This window comes from Sabethes cyaneus, chromosome 3, assembly GCF_943734655.1.
Source record: "Sabethes cyaneus chromosome 3, idSabCyanKW18_F2, whole genome shotgun sequence".
Classification (NCBI taxonomy): Eukaryota; Metazoa; Arthropoda; class Insecta; order Diptera; family Culicidae; genus Sabethes; species Sabethes cyaneus.
The window spans coordinates 179,579,711-179,602,988 of NC_071355.1; the positions used below are offsets into that span (position 1 = coordinate 179,579,711).

A 23,278-nucleotide genomic window follows, 5' to 3' on the forward strand; every position below is an offset into this window, starting at 1 on the left:
TACATTAGTTATTATTACTCGAACTTCAACACATTATTATTCGAAATTTTTACAGTAAATTTCATCATTAAAAGCAAAATACTTTTCGACGCTTTTTTCTTCACTAAACTTGATACTATATTGAGTTTGTAACTTGTTATTCATAATTAGAAAACCATTGGATAAATTTGTAACAACTTTGTCGTCGTCAGCAGCATAAAGCCAAGGTGACTCGTGCTGTTTCAAGCAGTCGCCTCCATTCAACTCGATCTTGGGTCAATCGTCGCCAGTTTCCCAAGCGTATCAGAAATCACAAATCACTTTCAACTTGATCGAGCTACATATGTTATACGTTGAGCCCCGGAATGACCGGAATGCTTCTTCGTCGTCGAATCGAACTGGGTCTTTGGTGGAACCATATCGGAGTTATTTATTGCATCCTAGGAGATGTTGAAACCGAAAGTAACCATCACTGGAGAACAGTATTGGATTCGGTTAATGCGATCGAGCCGAGCAGTTCACGAAAGTCGGCCAAAATACGAGCAGAGGCACGAAAAAGTCATTTTACAACATGACAACGCTCGGCCGCATGCTGCCAAATCCGTTAAAAATATCTTGTAAATATTTAAATCGGAAGTCATAACCCGTCTGTCATAGTCCCCAGATACTGTGATATCAGCTCATTGCTGATACATTACATCATAAATTCGTTAATTGAGCCACTGCTATACTCCATCTATCGAATCGTGATTCGCTAATAAGGCCAACTGACAGTTGATAGAAATTTCGAAACGAGAGAACTTTGACATTCAAGTGCATTTTAGTCTCAGCATGGCCCAATTAGGGAACACCCAGCTAGCTCACCCTAAATTAGCGAATCATTGCTGTATTCGGACCAGCAATTCCGTTCATATGTAGGCATCAAAAAATGGCATGATTTTTTTTTGGATAACCTCAAGGGACGAAGACCGTTTTCAAAAAGGTAAAACTGGCCTAGATGATAATGTGGATTAAAACTAGTGCAGCGAAATTGATTAGGTATTACATAGAGGAATCCTAATGCTGGATGTTCGTTATTACCCCGGAAATGCGCACAAGTGTTTCTGTTTGCGGGTCCGCACGCTCAAAACCCAAAGTCATTTAATAATAAAATTCGGATATGCTGTTTATGTCTGCCCACAGTCCAATTTCTTGACCAACAAGTTGTATTCGGATAGATTAAACTAAAGAAACAAGAAATTAACACTCACTTAGTGTTGTTTTTTATTGCTCCCATCCTGGGGAACCGCGTGCGGTTGCATACAGTGTAGTGTATACTCAATAAACTTTAAATCCTTTGCATACTCGGTCATCCGTTTGAAATGCCGCTCGGTGTAAGGAAGAGCCGCTTCCAGATGCTTGTTCAGTTCGGTCACCTGGAAGCTACCCGACAGCATTTCCTGCAGTAAAATGTTTAAAACTAGCTGAGCCGGCCGGCAGTTTTTACTGTTTGTGTTCCATTCGGTGGCATGCTTTAGCAACGTTTGCTTGTGATCATCGCGCAGCTTTTGTATCGTAGCGGACAATCCTTGTTCCTGGGATTTTATGACGGCAGTAATAATTTTTAAAGTCATCAAAGGGCGGTCTAGGTTTAACGACAGTCGCAGGGCTTTCAGAAGTTTTTTGTCGTTCACTAAATTGGTCAGTTCTTGTTCTTGAAGCAGCATGTCGTTCCGTTGGTTACGTTCTTGTTCACGTTTTTCATCGGTAACATCTTTCCACTTTATAAGCTGTGAATCCGACCCGCCACTGAAGAATTCAGATTCATCTTCTGAAATGCATATAGCCCAAATTCGACTTTCATGTTTATCTAAGGTTTGAAGACATTCAGACGTTTTGATAGACCACAGTTTTAGTAGTCCATCAGCACCTGCAGATAACACCTGCATTCCGTTGGAAAGAAATTCTGCCCGTAAAACAGAGCTCTCATGTCCTTCGAGAGTTTTAAGACACGTCATATCGGACAAGGACCACAATTTGATGCAACAATCGGCAGCGTTGGTCAATAGGATTTGATCTACGGGTGAAAATCGTACGGCCCAGATTCCTCGGCGATGTCCTCGGAACACACCTATCAAGTGCAAAGTGTTAACATCCCAAAGTTTTGCAGTTTTATCTTGTGATCCAGTCGCTATCAGCTGATCATTGGGCGATATGCACACACTATTAATGTCTTTCTCGTGAGCAAGTTCTGTCAAAGAACAGTTCAAACGGGTTATTTCTTTGTCGTCAGATGTGTTGTTAAATTCTTCGGGTATTTTCCAAGTTTTCAAACATTTATCTTGGCTTACACTGACGCAGAATTTACCGGATAACTTACTGAGTGAGACGCTTCCTACTGAATTGGTATGTTTCAAGCCAATAGCCACACACTGAACTAGGAATTTGTTTGCATCGTAGGACCACAATCGAATTGAATTATCTTTAGATGACGATAAAATATACCGATCGTTTGCTGAAAGGGACAATACGATTTCCGTATGGCCTTTCACTAGCTGACAGTTCATTGTATTTGTATCGTATATTTTAAAATCGTTACTATTAGTGGCCATTCCAAGAAAACGATTGTTTTTACCAAACAAAATTAAATCCAGAATTTCGTCACTAAAACCAGCCAGCTGTTTGACGCAGTCTAATGATTTCATGTTGTGAATAATTATGTTGTGGTCTGCACTGATTACAGCCAACTGCTTAGTATTCCGATTCAACAACATATTTGTAATGGCTAATCCACCGTCTTCTACTGACTTGGTGACCAAACTGTTAGTTTGTTTGAACACTATTTTAGTTTCGGTCATTTCCCACACTTTGATAAGACCTTCTTCGCCTGCACATGCTGCGTAAATCTTTCCTGTACTAAGCTTTTGTCCTTGAAATTTAATGCCCGTCGGTAAAACAACCACACTTTCCAGACTTTCGTAAACAGGAATTGTTTTAATAGCTTTCTGCGAGTCATAATCCCAAAGAATTAATATTTTATCTCTTCCAGAAGACACCATATATTTCTTATCGTCTGAAAATGAAATTGCAGTGACTTTGGAAAAGTGTCCGGAAAAGGTCCTCGTCAATTCTCTAGTTTCGTAGTTCCAAGCATTGATCTTAACATCATCACCCGCTGCCAGTAATGTTTTGCTGTCCGCGTCCGGGTGAAATACAAGCAAATTAATAACACCCTGACAACCTTTTAGCGTTCCTTTACACACTTGCTCTCTAGGGTTCCACACTCGAACCAAAGTATCGGAACCGCCACTAGCAATTAACGAATCATCCTCGCTGAACTCTAGTTTAGAGATTGGGCCCTGGTGTAGGCCTTTCCACATTTTACTAACCTGCTTATTTTGCTTGTCCCAGAGCTTTAAAAGGCCGGAACGATGGGCAGATATTATGCTCTGGTTATCCTTACTCAATGCAAAAGTATAGATAACATCTTCGTCGTCACCAAGTGTTACCGAATCCTCCGTTGAGTCGCTTTCCGCAATCGTCACCATACTTATAGCTCCGGAGTTCTGGCAAAGGAACTCCTGCCCATCTGTGCTCCATTGAACCGTTCCACCAGTGTAAAATGCCTTGTAGACTTTCTGCACCTCGAAACTGAAAACATGATTGATTAAAAATTTGATGGACATCGAAGAGCCTATTACAACAGTATCGGCGGGGCTCTTTCAACAAAATATTTAGTGAAACCACTAGAAATACTTACATTTCCTTTAACTTCATTTTGGAATAAACTATTTGTAAAATTTACATAGAAAAATTTAACTTTGTCCTAATCTCCTTCTAAACTAAACTGTTCGTCCGTCGGCTTCCAAAGCAAAACAAATACACGTGCTCTGCTATTATCGAGTTGACGTTGATTTCGGTAAACAGCGTAAACAGTGCACGAAGCACGAGTCGAAGCCGAAGTTTGACAGTTAACTGATCGGTTTATATATTCTAGTACTTCCTTCACATTGCATCACGCGCGTTCGGTTGATTGCTGATTTATTTTCGTTTTGTGTGGTTAAATTAAAATAATAAAGGACAGCCTAAAATATTTTGTGAATAATAAAATAAAACTGTGAAGAAATATGCTGCATTTGAATCGTTTTTGTGCAGCTAATCGGATTGGTGTTATTAGACAATTTTATTTTCATCATTCACTAGCACCGACAGCAGCTTCAGTCAGGCTGGTGCGAAAATGTTCCACAAAATCGCTACAAACAGAACAGCCGGTGCCAGAGTTAAAAGCCGATAGCGCCGGGCCGAATGTGGCATGGAATACCATTTATCACTTTCCAGGAATAATGCTTACAGCTTCAATTAAGCGGCTGCGGTTGTACCCAATTGCGTTTGCAGCGTTTACTGTTCCTGTATCGATCGCTCTTGCTTACAGCGAAATTTGTTCAATTATGACATCACAAATTTGCGGATCGTTAGGTAATATTTTTATATTGTTATTTTAATGTAACGTTAATCGAACATTTCTTTCATCAGGTCTATCTAGTACGCTAACGCTTCTATTGTTTAGTTATTTTACAAATAACCTCGTTGGGTATGTCTACACCGATGAGCGCCTCCTGCATGTTAAAATTTCCTATGTGGACTTTCATGGAAAACGGCAGGATCGAGTTTATCCCATAGACGAAATCGTACCGCGAACTGAGCTTGGACGGTCGCTATTTAAGTTCTATTTTCCAGTTAAGAATCCCAATAATACTGAAGTGTACAAGCTGATCCATCGCTATGGACAAATTTACGACGTGCAAGCATTTTCGACAGTGTTTGGGAAAGATTGATGACCGTCTACGACTAATATGTAAGTAATCAGTATATGTGTAATCTACAGCTATGATTATTTTAAATGTGAAGCACATGTCCGAATTCCAAATGGAGACATTACCCATTCATTGTAGTGACGCGAGAAATACCATCAGTCCAGGTAAATGGCACTAGCCAATTCTTTTATAAAGTTCTGACCAAAATGTTTACCCAAATCGGTCAACATTAAAGCGGTTCCTAAACTGATTTCGAGTCACCTTTTAGTGACTTGGCCAAGAGGTTTCCAGTAAAGAGTATAAATGCATATATAGTATAAGGCCGGCCCCTCGGCAAATCGCCATTTTGCTATGACTGAAATCTGAACGTCAAAAGCACTGGACGGGAAATTTCTAGATAGAATTAACAAAAGGGCGAATGTCGCAAATGTAAACAAAACGGGTGAGTTATTTTTTGCTGGACCAGCATAGGTAAATCAACCCTCACTCGGTTTGTTTACACTTGCGACATTCACCCTTTTGTTAATTCTATCTTCATTTACTTCATAGAAATTAAATGGAGCGGCTATTGTTGTTTGTGGGTCCCAGCATCGAGGGGCCTGTGTAAGGCGAATAATCCGTGTTCGTAATATTTACACAGCATTATTGACATTTCAGTACCACAGACATACCACAGACAAACAGACAACATTTGGAAGAAAAATCAACAAAAATCGTACCACACATTTTGCCTGAACACTAGCACCATCTATGATCGCCATTCCCAAATATCAAATAGCAACAGGAGTATCCCTCGAACTAACAAGTATTTTTCATGAGGTTTTCCCCTTCTTTCGTTAAAAAATGCCACTTTGACAAAACGGAGACATTCCTAACTAAGTCCAAATTTGAAATAACGGGTTAGTCGGTGCAAAGAATGGAAAACGAGTGTTACACACTTAAACGATTCGGTAAAATTTACCGAAATCTAAACAGCTGAACGTTCGAAGCGATGCCACGCTTTTCCAACAAACCTTCAATAAACATGGTAGTCACTGATTTAGCACCGCAAATCCACGTGATTTACCATTAGATTATATCTTGTTGCAATCCACATGAAATTAAGATGTAAGTTTTTAGAAATATTTGACTGGTTTTACACGTTTAATCAAAGGGTAACTCTTATGAAAAGTCATTCTATTTGAAATTCACGTGGCTTTCACGATGAGTTGATGTGAATATCAGATCATCTCAAAGTGTTTTACCCATGGTTTTGCAATTGAATATGATTCATGTGTTATTCCTATGGAACTGTAGTGATTAGCACCAGGAGAATATTTATATGATCTGCACATTGATCGCACGTGTATAGTTTTTTCGGTGTACTTAGATATTTGTCCTGGAGTTTCCAGCATTTTAAATGAAAAGGCTTTTTCAAGAATTTTTAGAACACAAAAAATCGAAAAATTTCTGTGGGAAAATAGAATTTTTGAATATTTTAGAATTTTTCATGGTTAACAAACTTATGTCCACATACAAAAATTTCTTAAATTCCCCAAACAATGTTTGGACCATTTTTCATACAAATGCGCTCATCGCCGCCGATGAGTCGCCTTCACTGTAAAATTCTAGTACTTCTTTCATTGTTGACGTTTTTTATTCAAACTGTCAAAAAATGCGGTTTTGGGGTTTGGCACTGCTGCTCGATCTCGGTGGGTGCTTGAAAACATGGAAGTATGGTGATGGAAAAGTGAAAACTTTCTTTGAATAACTTAAGAATTTAGATGAAATGTTGCGAAAAATTCTTCCTAACACCTTTCTGCGGTAAGTGTTGACATTCTTGTTCCACTCACGCATGCAATCAGATACGTATCGTTGTAGGTTTCCGCTAACATGTCACTTTCCGCGGGCTGGCATGTCCCAGTATGGGCCTCAGTTTGTCGAGCCTGTCTTTAAAAAAGAAACAATAGCGGCACTCGAGGAAAGCGGTGAAATTGAATCCGTAGCTCACGTGCCAATAAAGGCCGCACGCAACAATGATACCTGTTCGGTTTTCCACGACGATCTGGTCAGCAAGTTTACTAATTATGTAATGAAACAAGGCAACAAGCGTCTAGCTCGAGACTTGGTGGAAAAAGGATTCGAAAACATTAAACGTTTACAGCTGGAACGTTACCATTTGGCTGAAAGTGACGAAGAAAGGGCAAAACTTGAACTGAACCCTAGAGTGATACTGAAGAAAGCCGTTGAAAATAGTCGACCGTTACTTCAGCTGACCCCTATTAAGAGAGGAGGAGTCCGATATCAGGTGCCAGTGCCGATTACCGAGAAGCGATCGTACTTTCTTGCTATGAAGTGGCTTTTGGAAGCATGCCGGGAGAAGGAGCGAACGGTGCATTTTCCGGAAAAAATGGCATGGGAGGTGCTCGATGCCGCCGCCAATCAGGGCAAGGTGATCAAACGTAAGCAAGAACTGCATCGCCAGTGTGAGGCAAATCGTGCTTTTGCCCATTACCGTTGGAGTTAGACAATAAGTAGTTTGGGGTTTCAAAGTAAATAAAAGTAACATTAAACTTTTATTGTCTTATTCAATTCATAACGAAAAGTGAAATATTAGATGTAAGAGGCTACAGGTTTTCCACCTGCCAGGACGGATAACACGTTACGAGCGGTTATGCAAAACATGTCTTCGAGGCTTTTTCTAGTAGCAGTTCCCAGATGCGGTACGGTAACTGAAAATAAGGTTTTAGTATCTTTACCTTAAAACAGATTGCACGTTCCATTATACTCACTGCAATTCGGTAAATCCATGATTGGATCGGTAGGTGGTAACGGTTCGGGGGTCATTACATCTAGCCCTGCTGCAAAAATGTCACCTTTTTTGATTGCTTCAACCAGTGCTGTTTGATCGACTATTCCACCGCGAGCCACATTGATTAATACGCTTGTTGGTTTCATTTTACTAAATGCGTTACTGTTGAACAGTCCGGCTGTTTCGTTTGTCATAGGACAAGCAATGAACACAAAATCGCTTTCTGCTAGCAGCTCATTGAATGTTACAAATTGGGCTTTAAATTGTTCGGCTTCTGGTTTAATTTTATGACCTGTATACAGCAACCGACCGACATCGAATCCTTTTAATCTTTTAGCGATTGTTTGCCCGATTCCACCAAAACCTACGATCCCTACTGTCGAACCGGGCACATCCTGACCCAGCATCCACTGGGGTCGTTGTTCCCACGCGGAATTCAAGATCTTCACTCGACCTTCATGGAACCGTCTTGCTGCTGCAATCATCAATCCTATCGCAATGTCTGCAACCGGATTGTTTACAACTTGTGGAGTATTTCCCAGTGCTATTTTACGCTGTCGGAAGACTTCTGCGTCTACATAGTCCATACCCGAAGTCATAGTGGAAACTACTTTTAGCTGAGGACCCGCTAGATCCAGTACTTCGCCGTCTAGCCTGTCGGCTGTCAACCATAGTATTCCTTCAGCTCCTGGAGTGGCACGCAATATATCTTCTCGAGTGGATCCTTCGCATACCGTAACATCACATCTAGGAGAAGGAGTTTATTTGTTAGTATCTACATCTAGTGTTTTCTATGCGGTCACCCTCCAAGGTCAACTCACTTGCGTCTGAGTAAATCTATGTAGCTTACCGGCACATCACTACTGGTTACCAACAACTTTGGCCTGTAGTTCGCACGGAAACTTATCTCGTTCACCGCAGATTCTAGCATCGTACTTATTTGCTTTACTAAACGGTTCACACTCAGACGCATTGCTGAATTGGTACTAAGCTAACTGCTAGTATGATTGTATTACATATTTAATTTAGTACCTATCTAAAGTCAAACACCACCTACACTGCTGTTCGAAAATATGCAATCCATATTACTATTTAATGTCGACGAGAGTTTGTCAGTGGCTGTTTGCTACGCGTTTCACATTTACATAGAAAACCTTTTAGCTCACAATGGGGCCGCATAATGCCTAGACCGTGGGGGGTCATAACAGGTCATATTGACAAAATTGGATCACAATTTAGCCCAATTTTTTTTGGAAATCGAAGAACTTTGCCTTTGATTATCGATCGGGCATTTGGGTAAATATATTTCTTATCTTTGTACCGGACCAAATAAAACAAAGTGAATTACCGCCATTCCTAGATAGGAAGCTAGACCGTTTAGAAGCCATCGTAAAAGTAATAGACCATAAGGAATCATTTAGCATTTAGGAAAATAATGAAATTTATATTTAATCTTCTCGAAAACTAACTTAGATCACTATTTGACATGTAAAACTCCTTGTTTTCAGTTTTCAAAAGTATATTTTAAGTTTTTTTAGTTAACACATACATTGTGCAGTTTTTAAATTTTGGTGTTTTTCCTAATAGGAACCATTTTAGTGAATTTTTAAAGCATACATTTTAATGATAAATTTCAAGTATTAAGCCCCAACAATATTTCCAACAAGTAATAATATATTTAATACTATAAATTCACATAATAGCGCATCAGAAAATCAATCCGGATAGGGATAGGGAGCCAGCATCGGAGATCCTTCCATACCCGCGAGAACATTGTGGGCCGCAATCACCGACATATCGTCTCGGGTTCTTCTGGTGGCGGAACCCAAATGTGGTACGATAACTGAAAGAAAAACATTTTAGTATTTCTTGAAATGCCGAAGGTCTATAATAATCTTTGGCCTGACTTTAACTGCTTTTAAAAAAGTATAGTTGCGATCAAAGGCTAGCCGAGAAATGAGATAACCTTAAGGATCAACAAATACAAACCGGCATTCGGCAATTTTAGTAGCTCATGGTCAGCGGGCAACGGCTCCGGTGTCATCACATCGAGTCCCGCTGCAAATATGGTGCCATTCTTAAGCGCTGCAATCAACGCATTCTGATCGACAATTTCCCCTCGAGCAATATTGATCAGAACAGCTGTTGGTTTCATTTGATTCAGTGTGGTTTCGTTTATCAAATGCCGGGTGCTATTATTCAGCGGAACGGCAATAAATACGTAATCACTTTCCTTCAGCAGTTCCGACTGCGACACAAACTTAGCGCCGAGCTTATCACCCGCCGGTTTGGGTTTCCTGCCACTGTAGATAATCTGGCCAACTTCAAATCCCTTTAGCCTTCTGACAATCGCCTGACCGATTTCCCCTAGACCGATAACACCAACTGTGCTTCCCTTTATGTCCTGTCCCAGCATCCACTGCGGTCCACCATTCCACTGCGAGTTATCAATCTTCAGTCGTCCCTCATGAAACCGTCTTCCAGCGGCGATCATCAATCCGACAGCTTCGTCAGCGACAGCGTCATTCAGGACACTTGGTGTGTACCCGAGAGGGAAATCACGTCGCTTAAACTCCTCCAAATCTACGTAATCCATTCCGGCCGACATTGTCGAAATAGCTTTCAGTGTTGGGGCACCGATATCCAGTACTTCACCGTTTAGCGCATAGTGACCGACCCACATAATTCCGTCCACTCCGGGTACCAGCTTAAGTATCTCCTCTCTCGTTGCCGGAACATTTTCCGGGAAGATTACGTCACACCTGCAGGTTGAAAGCAATCGCAATGTTAGAAGTATTTGTATTAGTTTTTAATGCGAAAAATAGACTTACTTTTGCCGTAGAATGTTTACTCCTTTTGCAGGAGTTTCTTTGTTCGTTACCAAAACCTTGGGACGCCAGTTTTGTTTGGCTGACATCGTAGAGCTGTAAGTTGATAGCAGGTTATTAAAAAGTTCAAAATGGAAGTGGGCAATGACTGCTCTGCGCTGACTGCGAAGTTTGACTGATAATGAGAAGTAAGTGGCTGACTCAGTAATTAGCTATCGTTATCTTTGAAATAAATATTGGATTTATATATTTATTTTTTCTTTATCAAATGTTATCAATATATTTATCTCGTCGATATCTAATTGTTTGTTGTCGTTTCATGTCTGCACTTGCTTGCACATGATATGCATTAAACAGACGATTTATGTGATTAAAAATCGCTAGGTGTTATATAATTTTTTATGCGAATTCTTTTATATATCTTAGTCAGTCATAAGTAATGTGGCAGACTTATGGGTAAAACAGTTGACTGGATCAAGAAGCATGTTTGCTTAAGATAAAATAATACTTTTTTAAAAAGGTTGATTAAAAACTGTAAAAATAAATATACGGAAAACAAGAGTATTGGAATATCATTCAACTCATCGTTTAAAAAAATCACTACAAAAACAGTCATCATCATCACCATTATTAAATTATTAAAATACTTCTTGGATCTGGATCCACTAGACTAGACTAAAATTGTGTATAAGAACTTACCCACATTGGACAAGAGCTGCGATGAAAATACCCAATTTGAAGAATTGAAATTCTAAGTTCATTTTTTGATATATTCTAGGAGACTCGAAACTTCAAATAATAAAAAAGAAGAAAAATACTGAAATCCAAAAAAATCATCGTAAGACAAAATATTGTAAACTACTACACCAAATACTATTAAAAAATATTTCTAAAGTAAAACATATAAGGTACCCGGGGCAAGTGGGAATACGGGGTAAGTGGGAACGGAGCTCATAACTCTCTTCAACCTCATTTTCTCCAACCGAACCTTTCTAGAAAAGAAAGATACAACTCAAACGCATGTATTAAAATTATAGATTATTTATAACAGGCATTTCAAACAACAAAATTAGACTTTAAATTTGACCGTTATTTTCAATTTGCGTTGTAAGTTAGACGCACCTTTCTAGAAATGATATTTTGGCCACAAGCTTTACGTAAAAGTACATGTTTTTCTGGCAGTAGATAAACATAACGACTGTATTAACAAATTATACCCGAAAACTAGTTGTTTAATTTGACAAACGGCATTAAAAAAATGGGTCGAAATAAGGTCGGCACTTCAAAGCATCCGGGGCAAGTGGGACTTATGTCGTTTTCGTTTTTGCGGTGTAGCTACACCGAGGCTACACCGGTGTAGCTTTTTTGCACCAAAACTGTTCGTTTTCGATTTTTGTGCTACACCATTGCTACACTTTTTCTGCACCAGCTACACCAGAAAAAAAGAAAGTGTAGCTGGTGCAGATAGGAAAACACCAACACACCCATACCACATCACTGCTGCTGCACCGCAAGTGTTCGTTTATCCAGCGAAAAGTGTAACACCAAACGGTGTAGCTGCACCACAAAAACGAAAACGACATTATTAGTGTGCTAAAGTGTTTTAGCACAAAACTTCCTGTCTTAATACATTTTTTAGATGAACTACTGAACATGTTCAGTTCAATTACATAATATTTATACCAGTAAAGCTATAAAATAAAACCGAAAAGAACTAAACCAAGGGACCCCAAAAAAGAAGGCCATATGCACAGCTTGTGATGGAACAAACAGTTTAATCACAGTTTGGTTACATCTAAACGATGTTAATTGTATCTGGAAAGGCAAATTTGATATAATTAAGCAAATTTGCAACTGGAATTGAAACAATAAAGCGTTGTGGTTATTATAGCGCAACTATCTCTTATGAGTAGCTCTACCGAATTGGGCATGGTGAAACAAACAGATCATAATCGTATTTTCGAGCTATTAAACAATGGTTAATCCTAAATTACGTCTCGCAAGAATTGGATATAACGACATATTCAAATACATTTCATTACAATAATGCTTTACAGCGTAATTGTTCACGATCTGTGTTTTATGTAAATTATAAAGTCGCTCGTTGTGATCTGATTTTGTTACGCTATTTTTGAATGAACCCTTCGTACAAATATTGTTTTTGATTGCTTCTTGCAATGCTTTAACGTTTCTGTATATTAACTTACACAATTTTTTGTTATTTTATGCTTTTTAATCAAATTTGAATATAGGTCCCACTTGCCCCGGTAAATGGGGCAAGTGGGACCTATCGCCATAATTTTGAAAATTCTCCTCCAGATTCATTTCATGTAAATTGATAGGCCTTTTTCGTAATTAATCCTTCGAAGTGATATCACTGAAGAGTTTCTGTGCTGAAAGAATTTTGAAATAATCATAGGTATAGAAAGCACAATGTAATAAACCCAAACTATGTATTTTTTAGGTCCCACTTGCCCCGGTGTGCCTTAAGTAAATTTTTTTCTGTAAAAATCAAAATAAAAATATAGTCAAAATAAACTTTTTTCGAAAACTAATGTCAGCGATTGTGTTGTAAAACGACCGGCTTTTCGTTTCTGGGTCGTATTCAAACACCTACGACTTGTCACTTGCGGTTATGATTACATTGCAGAGATCAATTTCACACAAGTCTACAAGTTCCACCTTTCAGCTCGATGTGATTTTTAGTCGTTCGTTAAGGGCACACTTTTCACATGTAAAATTGCTTGCACACTTTCTCCACTGACACTGACTGAACACAAGGCACTGAGGCCTTGTGTCGGTAGACTTGATGTCTTATCCAGCAACTTGTATCTCTACCTTCACCAGCTGGGATACACCCGGCGATGAACTGGAAGTGATTGATGAGTTCGTATATTTGGGATCTCCGGTCACGGGCGACAATAATACGAGTAAGGAGATCCAATGACGTATTAAAGATGGAAATCGAGCCTAGTTTTCTCTCCGCAAGACGCTTCGATCAACACAAAGCTGACGATATACAAAACGCTAATCAGACCGGTAAATGGAACTATCAACAGAAACAGGATAACGATTGAGGATGATGGACAAGCTGTGGATCCACCAACTTTGGACGAGGTTAGGAAAGCAGCGAGAAAGCTGAAAATGGCAAAGCAGCTGGAAAGGACGGCATCCCCGCCGAACTTTTGAAAGTCGGTAGCGAACGGCTGTATTATGTAATCCATCAGGTTATACTAAAGGTATGGACTGAGGAGGAATTACCTACGGACTGGTTGGAAGGTCTCATATGCCCAATTTACAAAAAGGGCCATCGACTCGAGTGCAGCAATTATCGAGGTATTACTCTCCTCAATTCTGCATACGAAATTCTCTCCTGCATCCTGTTTCTCAGACTGAGGCCGTTATAGGAAACCTTTGTTGGTGAAACCGCACTGGTGGTTTTCGAGAGGGACGCTCCACGACGGACCAAATGTTCACCTTGCGACAGATCCTCGATAAATTCCGGGAATTCAACTTGCAGACTCATCATCTGTTTATAGACTTCAAGGCGGCGTACGATTCAGTTAAACGAAACGAGATTATGCTTGAACATGGTTTTCCAACAAAACTGATTAGGCTGATACGTGCTACCTTTGATGGTTCAAAATCAAGCGTCAGGATAGCGGGTGAGACATCGGACTCGTTTGTGACGTTAGATGGTTTGAAGCAAGGTGACGGACTATCGAACTTGCTGTTCAACATTGCATTGGAAGGTGCTATTCGAAGGGCCGGCGTGCAGAGAAGCGGTACCGGTATCATCACGAATCTCATATGCTCCTAGGGTTCGCGGACGACATCAATATCATCGGTGTTAACCGTAGAACTGTAGAAGAAGCGTACACGCATCTTAATCGCTTATCATAAATTCTACCAAAACAAAATATATGGTGGCTGGTAGAGAGCTTGGTAGCCCTTCGGGTGTTGGAACTGCGGTGGTGCTAGATGGAGATACTTTTGAAGTGATCGACGAATTTGTTTACCTTGGTACGCTAGTGACATGTGACAACGATATGAGCCGTGAAGAAAAAAGGCTAATAGCGGTTGCCAACAGGGCCTTCTACGGATTACGTAGCCAGCTGAGATCCCGTAGCCTACAACTCCGTACAAAACTTGCGCTCTATAAGACTCTAATTCTCCCGGTGGTACTCTACGGCCACGAAGCGTGGACGTTGAAAGAGAGCGACCGAAGAGCTCTTGGTGTTTTCGAGCGTAAGATCCAACGATCAATTCTTAGCGGCATATTAGACGAAGGAGTATGGCGCAGGGGCATGGATCATGAAATATACCAAGTGTACAAAGATGCGGATATTGTGAAGCGACTAAAATACGGCAGGCCACAGTGGGTTGGCCACATAGTAAGGATGCCGGATGAGAGACCAGCGAAAACAATATTTAGCAGAGAACCCGACAGAGGCCGACGACTTCGAGGCAGACCCCGTACCCGTTGGATGAGCGCCGTTGACGAGGATGCTAGAACAGCGGGTGTTAGGAGCGACTGGAGAGTGGCAGCCCAAGACCGAGTAATGTGGAGATGGCTCCTGAATTCGGCATGGATTGGATAAGCGGATTGTCGCTGAAAAAGTAAGTAAGTAAGTAATCAGTCTTGAGACAGTAACTTTGCTTACGGAAGACATACGTGCACTAGCCGTATTTGAACAAAAGGTGTTGCGGACTAGTTTTGGCGGAGCACAAAAGGAAAGCAGAGAGTGGCGGAGGCGTATGAATCATGAGCTTCAGGCACTACTTGGAGACTAGATGCCTGCATGCTACCGTCACTGACGGTCCGCTACGATACGTTGCCGGTGATGTTCACTGACGGTCCGTGTGATTCCAGCTATAGCCACACAGATTATAAAGAACAAGGATGCCTTTGCATTTGACGCTCAAACCAGATCACTCAACCTATGTAAACCCAAATTTTCATCACAAACGTTAAGGCCAAGCCAGCGCACCAGAGAGAGAAGGAAAAGACAAAGCAAAATTTTCAATAAGAGTGCACTTTTATTAGTTGGTTTTGAATACTCAACTGTAGTGACATATCATTTCAGGTACGGGTTTTACACACAATGATGTATTCAACAAACGATGTTGTGTAGCGTTATTTAAGACAAATTTAAGATTTTCAGAATGCTATCTCTCTCGATCACACCAACGCTATTTGATGCTTGCGCTGCTTCGGCCTTAAATAACTTTGTTTTACCTTTGTTATACTATAACAAAGGTTTAGGAATTGGTCGAAAAACACGAAATTGATCCGAGGCCCGGAGGGCCGAGTCACATATACCAATCGACAGGGTTCGACGAACTGAGCAATGTCTGTGTGTGTGTGTGTGTGTGTATGTGTGTATGTATGTGCGGGGCGCAGCTTTTCTATCGCCTGTTTCTCGAAGATGGCTGAACGGAGTTGTTCGCTATTACTTTTGTTTGAAAGGTATTATTGCCTAGTATATCACTATTGAATTGTTTCATGGTCCGACTTTTCGTTTGAAAGTTATAAGCAAAAATGTGAAAATTACGTGACACGACTTTCTCCGGAACCAAATGACCGATTTCAACGATCTTAGTATCGAATTAAAGCTCTTGTTAAGGCTAAATTTTTCGGATAAATTTTATTGAAAACAAACGAGTAGTTTAAAAGTTATGCTTAAAAAATCTGTTTTGACAAGGCAATAATTATCGCCTGTTTCTTAGAGATGGCTAAACCGATTCAGGCGCTTTTAGTCTCATTTGAAAGGTAACATAGCCTAATAGATCACTATTGATTTGTTTTTTGATTGGACGTTTAATTTGAAAGTTATGAGCAATTGAAAACAACACATTCAAATTTACAATAATTTATAACGATTTCATCTAAGATAGTTTATCTAGTTTGAATTATTTTGGCATCAAATTAGAGGTTTTAATGCTGCAAATATATCTGCAAAATTTCAGAAGAATCGGTTTTGCCGATCAAAAGATATTAACCCTCCAACACTCGCGCCAACTTTTGTAATACGGTTACTCGCGCGCACAATGGTCCAAAGCCAAAAAGACATGCGCACTAGAGTTTTGACTGAGAAAACTTGGTTTTAGGTTTATGAAACCTTCGGAAGAATTTCTTGAAATTGAAAGTTCTATCATCTGGTGCAATTTAAATTTTGATTAATCCCCCTAAAAGTGAAATAAAAAAAATATTTTTCTTCAGTTTCAATATAACACATTGATGTGTTCTGCAAAGTTTTAGAACATATTATTACAAGAAATTTTGTTGAATACAGTAACCTTCTATCTATTCAGCGAAAATAGAAAAATCTTATTCATTGTATATGAATTTGTAAAATCAGGTTTTTCTATTTTAGCTCTTCTTGTAATTGTTGTATGACTTTTTCGTGTATTACAAAATTGTATAAATAGTAAACATACACAACTTTGATGAATATAGTATACCTCTATGTTTGTTTGTTTAGGTACTGTAAAACTTTGATTAAAAAAATGCCTTAATTTTGACCCCGAATGACTCGACTACCAACAGATACATTTACATTTTATATTTGCTGATAGTTTTGCTGCATACAGATACCATTTTTCCATATGAAAAAACGAGAGAAAATTTCAGGGCCAATCGCGGTACACCTCACATGCTGATTGCTTCGTTTCTGTGATGTCAGTTTATGCTGATCTATTTTCCCACAATTTAAAGTATTAATACATTGAATAATTATGACGTTTTGCTCATAACAAGTGAATTGAAGAATATACGTTAGTTGAACAGCGATTTGTAACTTTATAACAATATGGCATTCAAAAACCTACACGTGTTGTACAAAATGCAACAACGTGAGTAACCGTAGGTGAATAAAAATTGATGAAATTTATTCAATTAAACTTGTATGTTAAAGAATAATATTTTCTCTTACAACTTGCTTTTACTTGCACTTACTCAAATTAGTAACAACCAACTTACCCTTACTCAGTAATTTCATGAAAAAAAGGATCAAAATTTACAGGTGCTGCTATTTTGTTCAAATTTTGTAAACTTATTTATTCAATTTCCAAAAATTTTATGAAAACCAACGCACTACGCGTTAACCAATGAATGAATTATGTTCCGAAGACGTGTTGATTTCTATCTCGAAGAGCAAGTAAGACCGTATAACAAAGGTTCCTTTCACCACTAGGTGGATTAAATCGGGTTTTTTCAGTTAAAGTGACACTGAACTACCTGACTTCCGATCAATTTCAATTGTAACGATAAAATTGAGGGTTTGAAATAGACCAAACTATGCGTACTAGAGATGTAAGGTTTGCAGCCATGTCAACTAAATAAAATAAGAGTATAGCAAAAAAAATTCAATCAATCCATAATATGTAAACCCTATAACAACTAAGAATTATTGTTGGTAACGCCACCAAACTACACCGAAGTGTTTAATATCTTTTATTACATTATCGAAAGTATCGATATTTTTCTGACAACATACATCACTTTATGGTTAAAATTAGACAAACTGTCTTGAAAATCTCAACTGATGAGTGATTATTAAATTACAGTGTACGGAAAAAATATCATAGCAATATTTCTGATTTTTCTGTAACTTTCATCTTTCAAGTCTACACGTTTCGATTACACACTTGTTATTTGCAACACATTTTAAGAAATATTGTATTAGAAAAACGAGTATAATGGTGGCAAAAAAATTACAATTCAAGACAATTTTTATGCACTTTTATTCAACTTCGCACACGAAGCGCTAACTATTCGCGCATGTGAACCGCTGAAGGGAATGTTTAAAACTGGATTATCAACTTCTGCCAGTTCACTGTAATCTACACAACTTGCTGCATGCTGTGATACTTCAATACGGTTGATACCGGTGCTGCCGGTAGGTTAATTCGAGAAATTGTATCATATGCAGAACGGTATTTTGTATAGCTTACAGTTTGCTTCTTTGCGGTTCACAGTGTCACAATGCACAGTGGTCCAGAAACGAAAACTAAATGGTAATTTACTTTTGCGGCTAAGCGATTCATAATAGCTCCCTGCAATGTTCAGCAAATTTCTTCAACTCTAAAAGACAATTAATGTGAAATCCACGATTAAGTTCCAGTTTGGCTTGTACACACATAACACATAATAACTTTTTGTAGAAAAGAGGTAGAAGGATAATTTCTTCGACAAAGTTATAACTATAGATTATATAAGTAACTTCAGAATAGAAGTATCAGGTATCAGATATCAGTAAGGGTGGGGGTAAGGGTTTTCCGGACAAACTGACGCGACTGATCAGAGCTACATTGGATCGAGTGATGTGTTTCGTACGCATCTCTGGGACACTCTCGAGTCCCTTCGAGACGCGACGAGGGTTGAGACAAGGTGGCGGTCTATCCTGCATGCTGTTCAACATCGCTCTTGAGGGGGTGATCCGACGAGCGGGCATCGAAACGAGAGGCACGATTTTTACCAAGAGTAGCCAACTTCTAGGCTTTGCAGATGACTTCGATATCATTGCCAGGAACTTTGCGACGGCGGAGGCAATCTACGCCAGACTGAAAGTGGAGAGGAGAATTGGGCTAAAAATAAATGCGTCGAAGATCAAATACATGAAAGGAAGAGGCTCAAAGAAAACAAATGCGTGCCTCCCACGGACGGTAACCGCTGACGGCGACGAACTAGAAGTGGTAGAGGAGTTCGTGTATTTGGGATCGCTGGTGACCGCGGACAACAACACTAGTAAGGAGATCCAGCGGAGCATCCAAGCGGGAAATCGGGCCTACTTTGCCCTTCGTAAAACGCTACGATCAGGAAGCATACGCCGCCGCACGAAGCTAACAATGTACAAAACCATTATTAGACCGGTAGTTCTTTATGGACTTGAAGCCGTCACGCTGCTCATGGAGGCACCCTTGCCGTGTTCGAGCGGAAAGTGCTGCGGACGATATTTGCCGGAGTACAAACTGAAAGCGGAGAGTGGCGGAGGCGTATGAATCACGAGCTACAGGCACTGCTTGGGGAGACTACCATCGTACATCTAGCGAACGTTAGCAGGCTACGGTGGGCCGGACACGTCGTAAGGATGCCGGACGACAGTGCGACGAAAATAGTCCTCTTCAACAACCCCACCGGCACCAGGAACAGGGGGGCCCAACGTGCACGATAGCTCGACCAGGTCGAAAGCGATTTGCGACTTCTGAGACGACTAGGAAATTGGCGACGAGTGGCCCAAGACCGAGTTGAATGGAGACTAGTGCTTGAAACAGCACGAGCCACCCCGGCTCTATGCTGCTGAAGAAGAAGAAGAAGAAGGGTGGCTCAGGCGGCACGTTCTGCTCTTATATTGGAAGATTTGTGCCTCGACAAAAATATAATCGCCAGCGCCTTTTCATCATCTACCCGTTCAGAAAAAGAGGGAAGGGAAAAGGAAATAAAGGAAACTTGGATTAAGACTTGGGAAGGAATGCGTGAGGAAGACTAGAAAATGATGATATTGGACAAGGAGAGGGAGAAGGGCAGGAGTGTAAAAAGAATTGTTCGAATCTCGACTAGGCGGTGCCGCTACAGAGTTAGGAGGATCTTTGTACTAGCCCGTAATTTTAATATACTCTAATAACCGGCTGCGAAGTCTGTCGATAAAGAAGGGTCAAGTTCTGAAGGACCTTTATACCCATGGCTTTGCTTTGCAACCAGTAGGTACTAATTTATTTGAGAGATTCAAATTAGCGAACCACTGCCTGGAGGATTCTAATGATGGGAATACTGCTAGGAAATTTTTTAGCGAGTGGAAAACCGTTTGTTTTGTTACAGGACTGAACTGTGAAATCCTGGAACGCTTTTCAGCTACACTAATCAAAAGAGATATTGTACCATGATTAATCAGATTTGCAAAGTAATAAAAATTGAAAGATTGATATTTATCCAAAACAGCTGGTGCAGATAGAAAACTGATGTTTTATCTGAAATTCGAAGACTATTTGGTCGGTATTAAGTCAGACCGAACCAAGTGACAAAACTCTGTGACAATCAGAAGAAATTATGTCATGGTACGACAAATTTCTTTTTTACTATTGACTTGGTTCTAATCGTCTTCAAGAAGATATTAGAAAATGCTGCATAGTGGAAAAAGGCCTAACATGGAATAACTAAACTGAAATTACTCGAGTTGGAGAAAAAACCAGTTTTTTATTTTCACATATGTTTGAGATAAAATTTCAAGCTTTCAGAAACGGTCAAGTTTATTTTTTTCCGTTTGCCCCTTTTTGAGATATTCTATTCTGAAAAAGACTAAAAAACACAGGAAAAATGTTAGAACTCGTTATACGTATGAGTTTTCAACATACAATGTTCTGCCAAAATATGTCTTTTGATAAGAGAAACAATTTTGTAAAACATGATGATGCAATAAAACCAATAAATTTGAAGTAATTAGCGAAAAAGTGATTTTTGAGAGGTCTTTATATAAAACGCCCTGTGAGATAGAAACTATAAAAAATACGCCTACTCTGCCTTTGGCAAAGTTACTTATGTAATCTTTAGCTACAACTTTGTCGAAGATTGTAGGGAGCCATTTTGAGCCACAAAAAACTTTCCACTTAATTTTCGCTGCTGGACCACGGTATCTGGTTTAGAGAAAAACGGCATTGAAGTTTTTATTCGCTATGCAATCGTTCCAAACATGCGCGGTACAAATAGCTATAACTGTGTCAATTTTCGGAATTCATCCATGCGGCTACAACCACATATGCTCAAAATTTTAACCTTTCGAATTAAGACCATTGCAAATCATATTTAAAGTTTTTGTCACCCCCACCCTTGGAAATTGGCTTGAAAAATCGGGGGGCAAAAAAATAATTTGTAGGATATGAGTCAAATTTCTTTTTATAAAATCAATTGTCTGTGAGCTCTACAGTCTGAAAAACTCGAAAAATGAGTCTCCGAGCTGAATTAACGCTTCTACCACGAAACAGAAATGGAAATTCGAACAATGGAATTTCCGAAAATCGTCCAAAAAAATTTCCTTCGTTTTTGTCTATTTTCGTATATTTTTGCATAGAAAATAATAACGTATATATTATAAGCAAGAATAGATTCGGTTTTCACGTTTACACCTTAAATAAAAATTCTTAAAATCCATGTTTTTTTTGCTCGATTAAAAAATTCACTTTGTTTTTTTCGCCCCCCCCCCCCTTCAGTGGCCGAACACCGGAAGGACAAAAACTTTATAAAATATTTGTAATGGCCTAATTAATAATAAAAAGGTCGATTTTTTGGAATTGAAAAAGTACTATGCCCCCTTAAAAGTTTTATAGTTACTTAAAATTTGCGCTCATAATATAATCGACTTTTAATAATTTTCAGGTTTTTCAGGCGATCGTTCAAAAGTTCTCAACTTTCAATGTTTAAATTAAAAGAGTATAACTACAACAAATATTGAAATAAACTAGAAAAAAGCAAAAAAGTAACAGTGACGAACTCGAAATTTGTCATCAGGTCTTGCGATATGCAGTTCTTAGGGTGACTCAATATTTAGAACGGAGGCGTAACGTTACAACAAGACGCAAGGTTTTGCATGAAATAATAAAGGTGTGTTACCGATGATTGCATCGCTGCCGGTGCTAAACGAATATTATCTTTTTTCAATGATCGTATGCATATTACAATAGTGTGCGGCTTATTTAGTGATTCATAACAAAATCATCACGTACCCGTTGCATTTAGATTGCTAATCAGCGGCTCGTATTCGTATGAAACTGTTGCAGGTAATCTTGTATACAAGGTAAACTTAATTGATAGCGAATTAATTGCAATCCAATCCAAGTTGCAGTTCAAGCCGAACCGAAATGCGATCGAGTAAAATAATCTTAAGTCAGTTTCAAATGAGTCAAAAAGATTTTTCAACAATTGTATATAACGCTGCAGTAAGCACCAATCGCTCAAAACAGCAGAACCTTCGTCAAAAGTTCTTATAAGTTATGTTACACGCATGATGGGCAACGAATGTCAGGTATGCCCTTGGTCAGCACACGAATGAACTTGAATTGAAAATCCATTACAAATGCGTTGGGCAACTGATCAAAAGCAAGGGGCGAGAACTAATGACGCCTTCCTATGATGCCTTGATCACTTATATGAACTTATATGAATGATATGATAGTTGAATGTATTGTTGAACCACGAATTTCCACCGTACCAAACCGTTCATTATCGAAGAAGTACTCAGCCGGTGATGCTTGAAGGATCTAGTTAATGCATAACAACAACTAGTGGGACGATATGCGTTCGTGCGCTTGGTTGCTTGCCGTACTTATTAATCATAATCGATCCGCTTTTCCGGTTTAATCATAACTCAAAAGGAACGACAGTGAGGTGACGACAATCACAGCGGGTGCTGTTTAGTTTTGGTCACTTATTAGACAAACGAACAATGTACAGACCGCTAGTGGAATTATACTGAATTCCAGATCAGTGATTGTCCATTCGATAATTGTCATCATTATCTTTGAAGTATGGCACTAATTGAAAAATTTTATTCTTTATAACGTATTAGTGAGGGAATGCGAAGTAACTATGTTGTGAAATCATAACGGTTAGCACCTTGATTCATCATTTTTCCTAATGAATCAACAAATAATTGTCTGGAAATAAGAAACAATTACGTTATAAAGAAGAATGGAATTCTTGAAACTTACATTAGTAAACGGAAAACTAACAAACACATGAAATTCTAGAAATTAATGTATGAACAAGGTTTATTATATTTACGACAATTGTTCAGGCGGGCAATGCTTAACTCATTACCATTTTGGCCAAACTGTTGCTCTGCTATGATAACAATAAATCTCAAAACAATGAAAATACAGTAATACCTCGATAT

General features: G+C 39.2%; 5 protein-coding genes across 7 annotated transcripts in view; 2 read left to right on the forward strand and 3 right to left on the reverse strand.

Annotated features, from left to right (window-relative positions):
• Nucleotides 1-1,229: 1,229 nt before the first annotated feature.
• On the reverse strand, nt 1,230-3,809 carry LOC128742605 (transducin beta-like protein 3). Its single transcript, XM_053839017.1, has 2 exons — nt 3,719-3,809; nt 1,230-3,609 (listed from the first exon to the last, which is right to left on the reverse strand). The coding sequence occupies exons 1-2, from the start codon at nt 3,733-3,735 to the stop codon at nt 1,230-1,232; spliced, it is 2,397 nt and encodes a 798-aa protein (XP_053694992.1). The 5' UTR covers nt 3,736-3,809.
• Nucleotides 3,810-4,009: 200 nt separating this feature from the next.
• On the forward strand, nt 4,010-4,812 carry LOC128743717 (transmembrane protein 186). Its single transcript, XM_053840346.1, has 2 exons — nt 4,010-4,434; nt 4,492-4,812. The coding sequence occupies exons 1-2, from the start codon at nt 4,086-4,088 to the stop codon at nt 4,791-4,793; spliced, it is 651 nt and encodes a 216-aa protein (XP_053696321.1). The 5' UTR covers nt 4,010-4,085; the 3' UTR covers nt 4,794-4,812.
• A 1,654-nt stretch (nt 4,813-6,466) lies between these two features.
• Nucleotides 6,467-7,322, forward strand: LOC128742120 (28S ribosomal protein S7, mitochondrial). Its single transcript, XM_053838343.1, has 2 exons — nt 6,467-6,575; nt 6,633-7,322. Exons 1-2 carry the CDS (start codon nt 6,541-6,543, stop codon nt 7,276-7,278), a joined length of 681 nt encoding a protein of 226 aa, XP_053694318.1. The 5' UTR covers nt 6,467-6,540; the 3' UTR covers nt 7,279-7,322.
• Nucleotides 7,323-7,328: 6 nt separating this feature from the next.
• On the reverse strand, nt 7,329-8,531 carry LOC128742119 (glyoxylate reductase/hydroxypyruvate reductase-like). The gene is made up of 3 exons (XM_053838342.1): nt 8,385-8,531; nt 7,544-8,310; nt 7,329-7,483 (listed from the first exon to the last, which is right to left on the reverse strand). The coding sequence occupies exons 1-3, from the start codon at nt 8,492-8,494 to the stop codon at nt 7,365-7,367; spliced, it is 996 nt and encodes a 331-aa protein (XP_053694317.1). The 5' UTR covers nt 8,495-8,531; the 3' UTR covers nt 7,329-7,364.
• A 701-nt stretch (nt 8,532-9,232) lies between these two features.
• The window catches only part of LOC128741387 (glyoxylate reductase/hydroxypyruvate reductase-like), a 92,149-nt gene continuing 78,103 nt past the window's right edge, over nt 9,233-23,278 (reverse strand). For 2 of the 3 annotated variants that reach the window (XM_053837179.1, XM_053837177.1), the window contains exons 2-4: nt 10,395-10,487; nt 9,553-10,325; nt 9,233-9,406 (exon numbers count right to left, since the gene is read on the reverse strand). In XM_053837179.1, the coding sequence (XP_053693154.1) occupies nt 9,279-9,406; nt 9,553-10,325; nt 10,395-10,480 (987 nt within the window). In that variant the 5' untranslated portion in view covers nt 10,481-10,487 and the 3' untranslated portion in view covers nt 9,233-9,278. Of the gene's footprint in view, nt 9,407-9,552; nt 10,326-10,394; nt 10,488-11,090; nt 11,159-23,278 lie in introns of those variants that run through there. The other variant, XM_053837176.1, reaches the window with a different exon arrangement.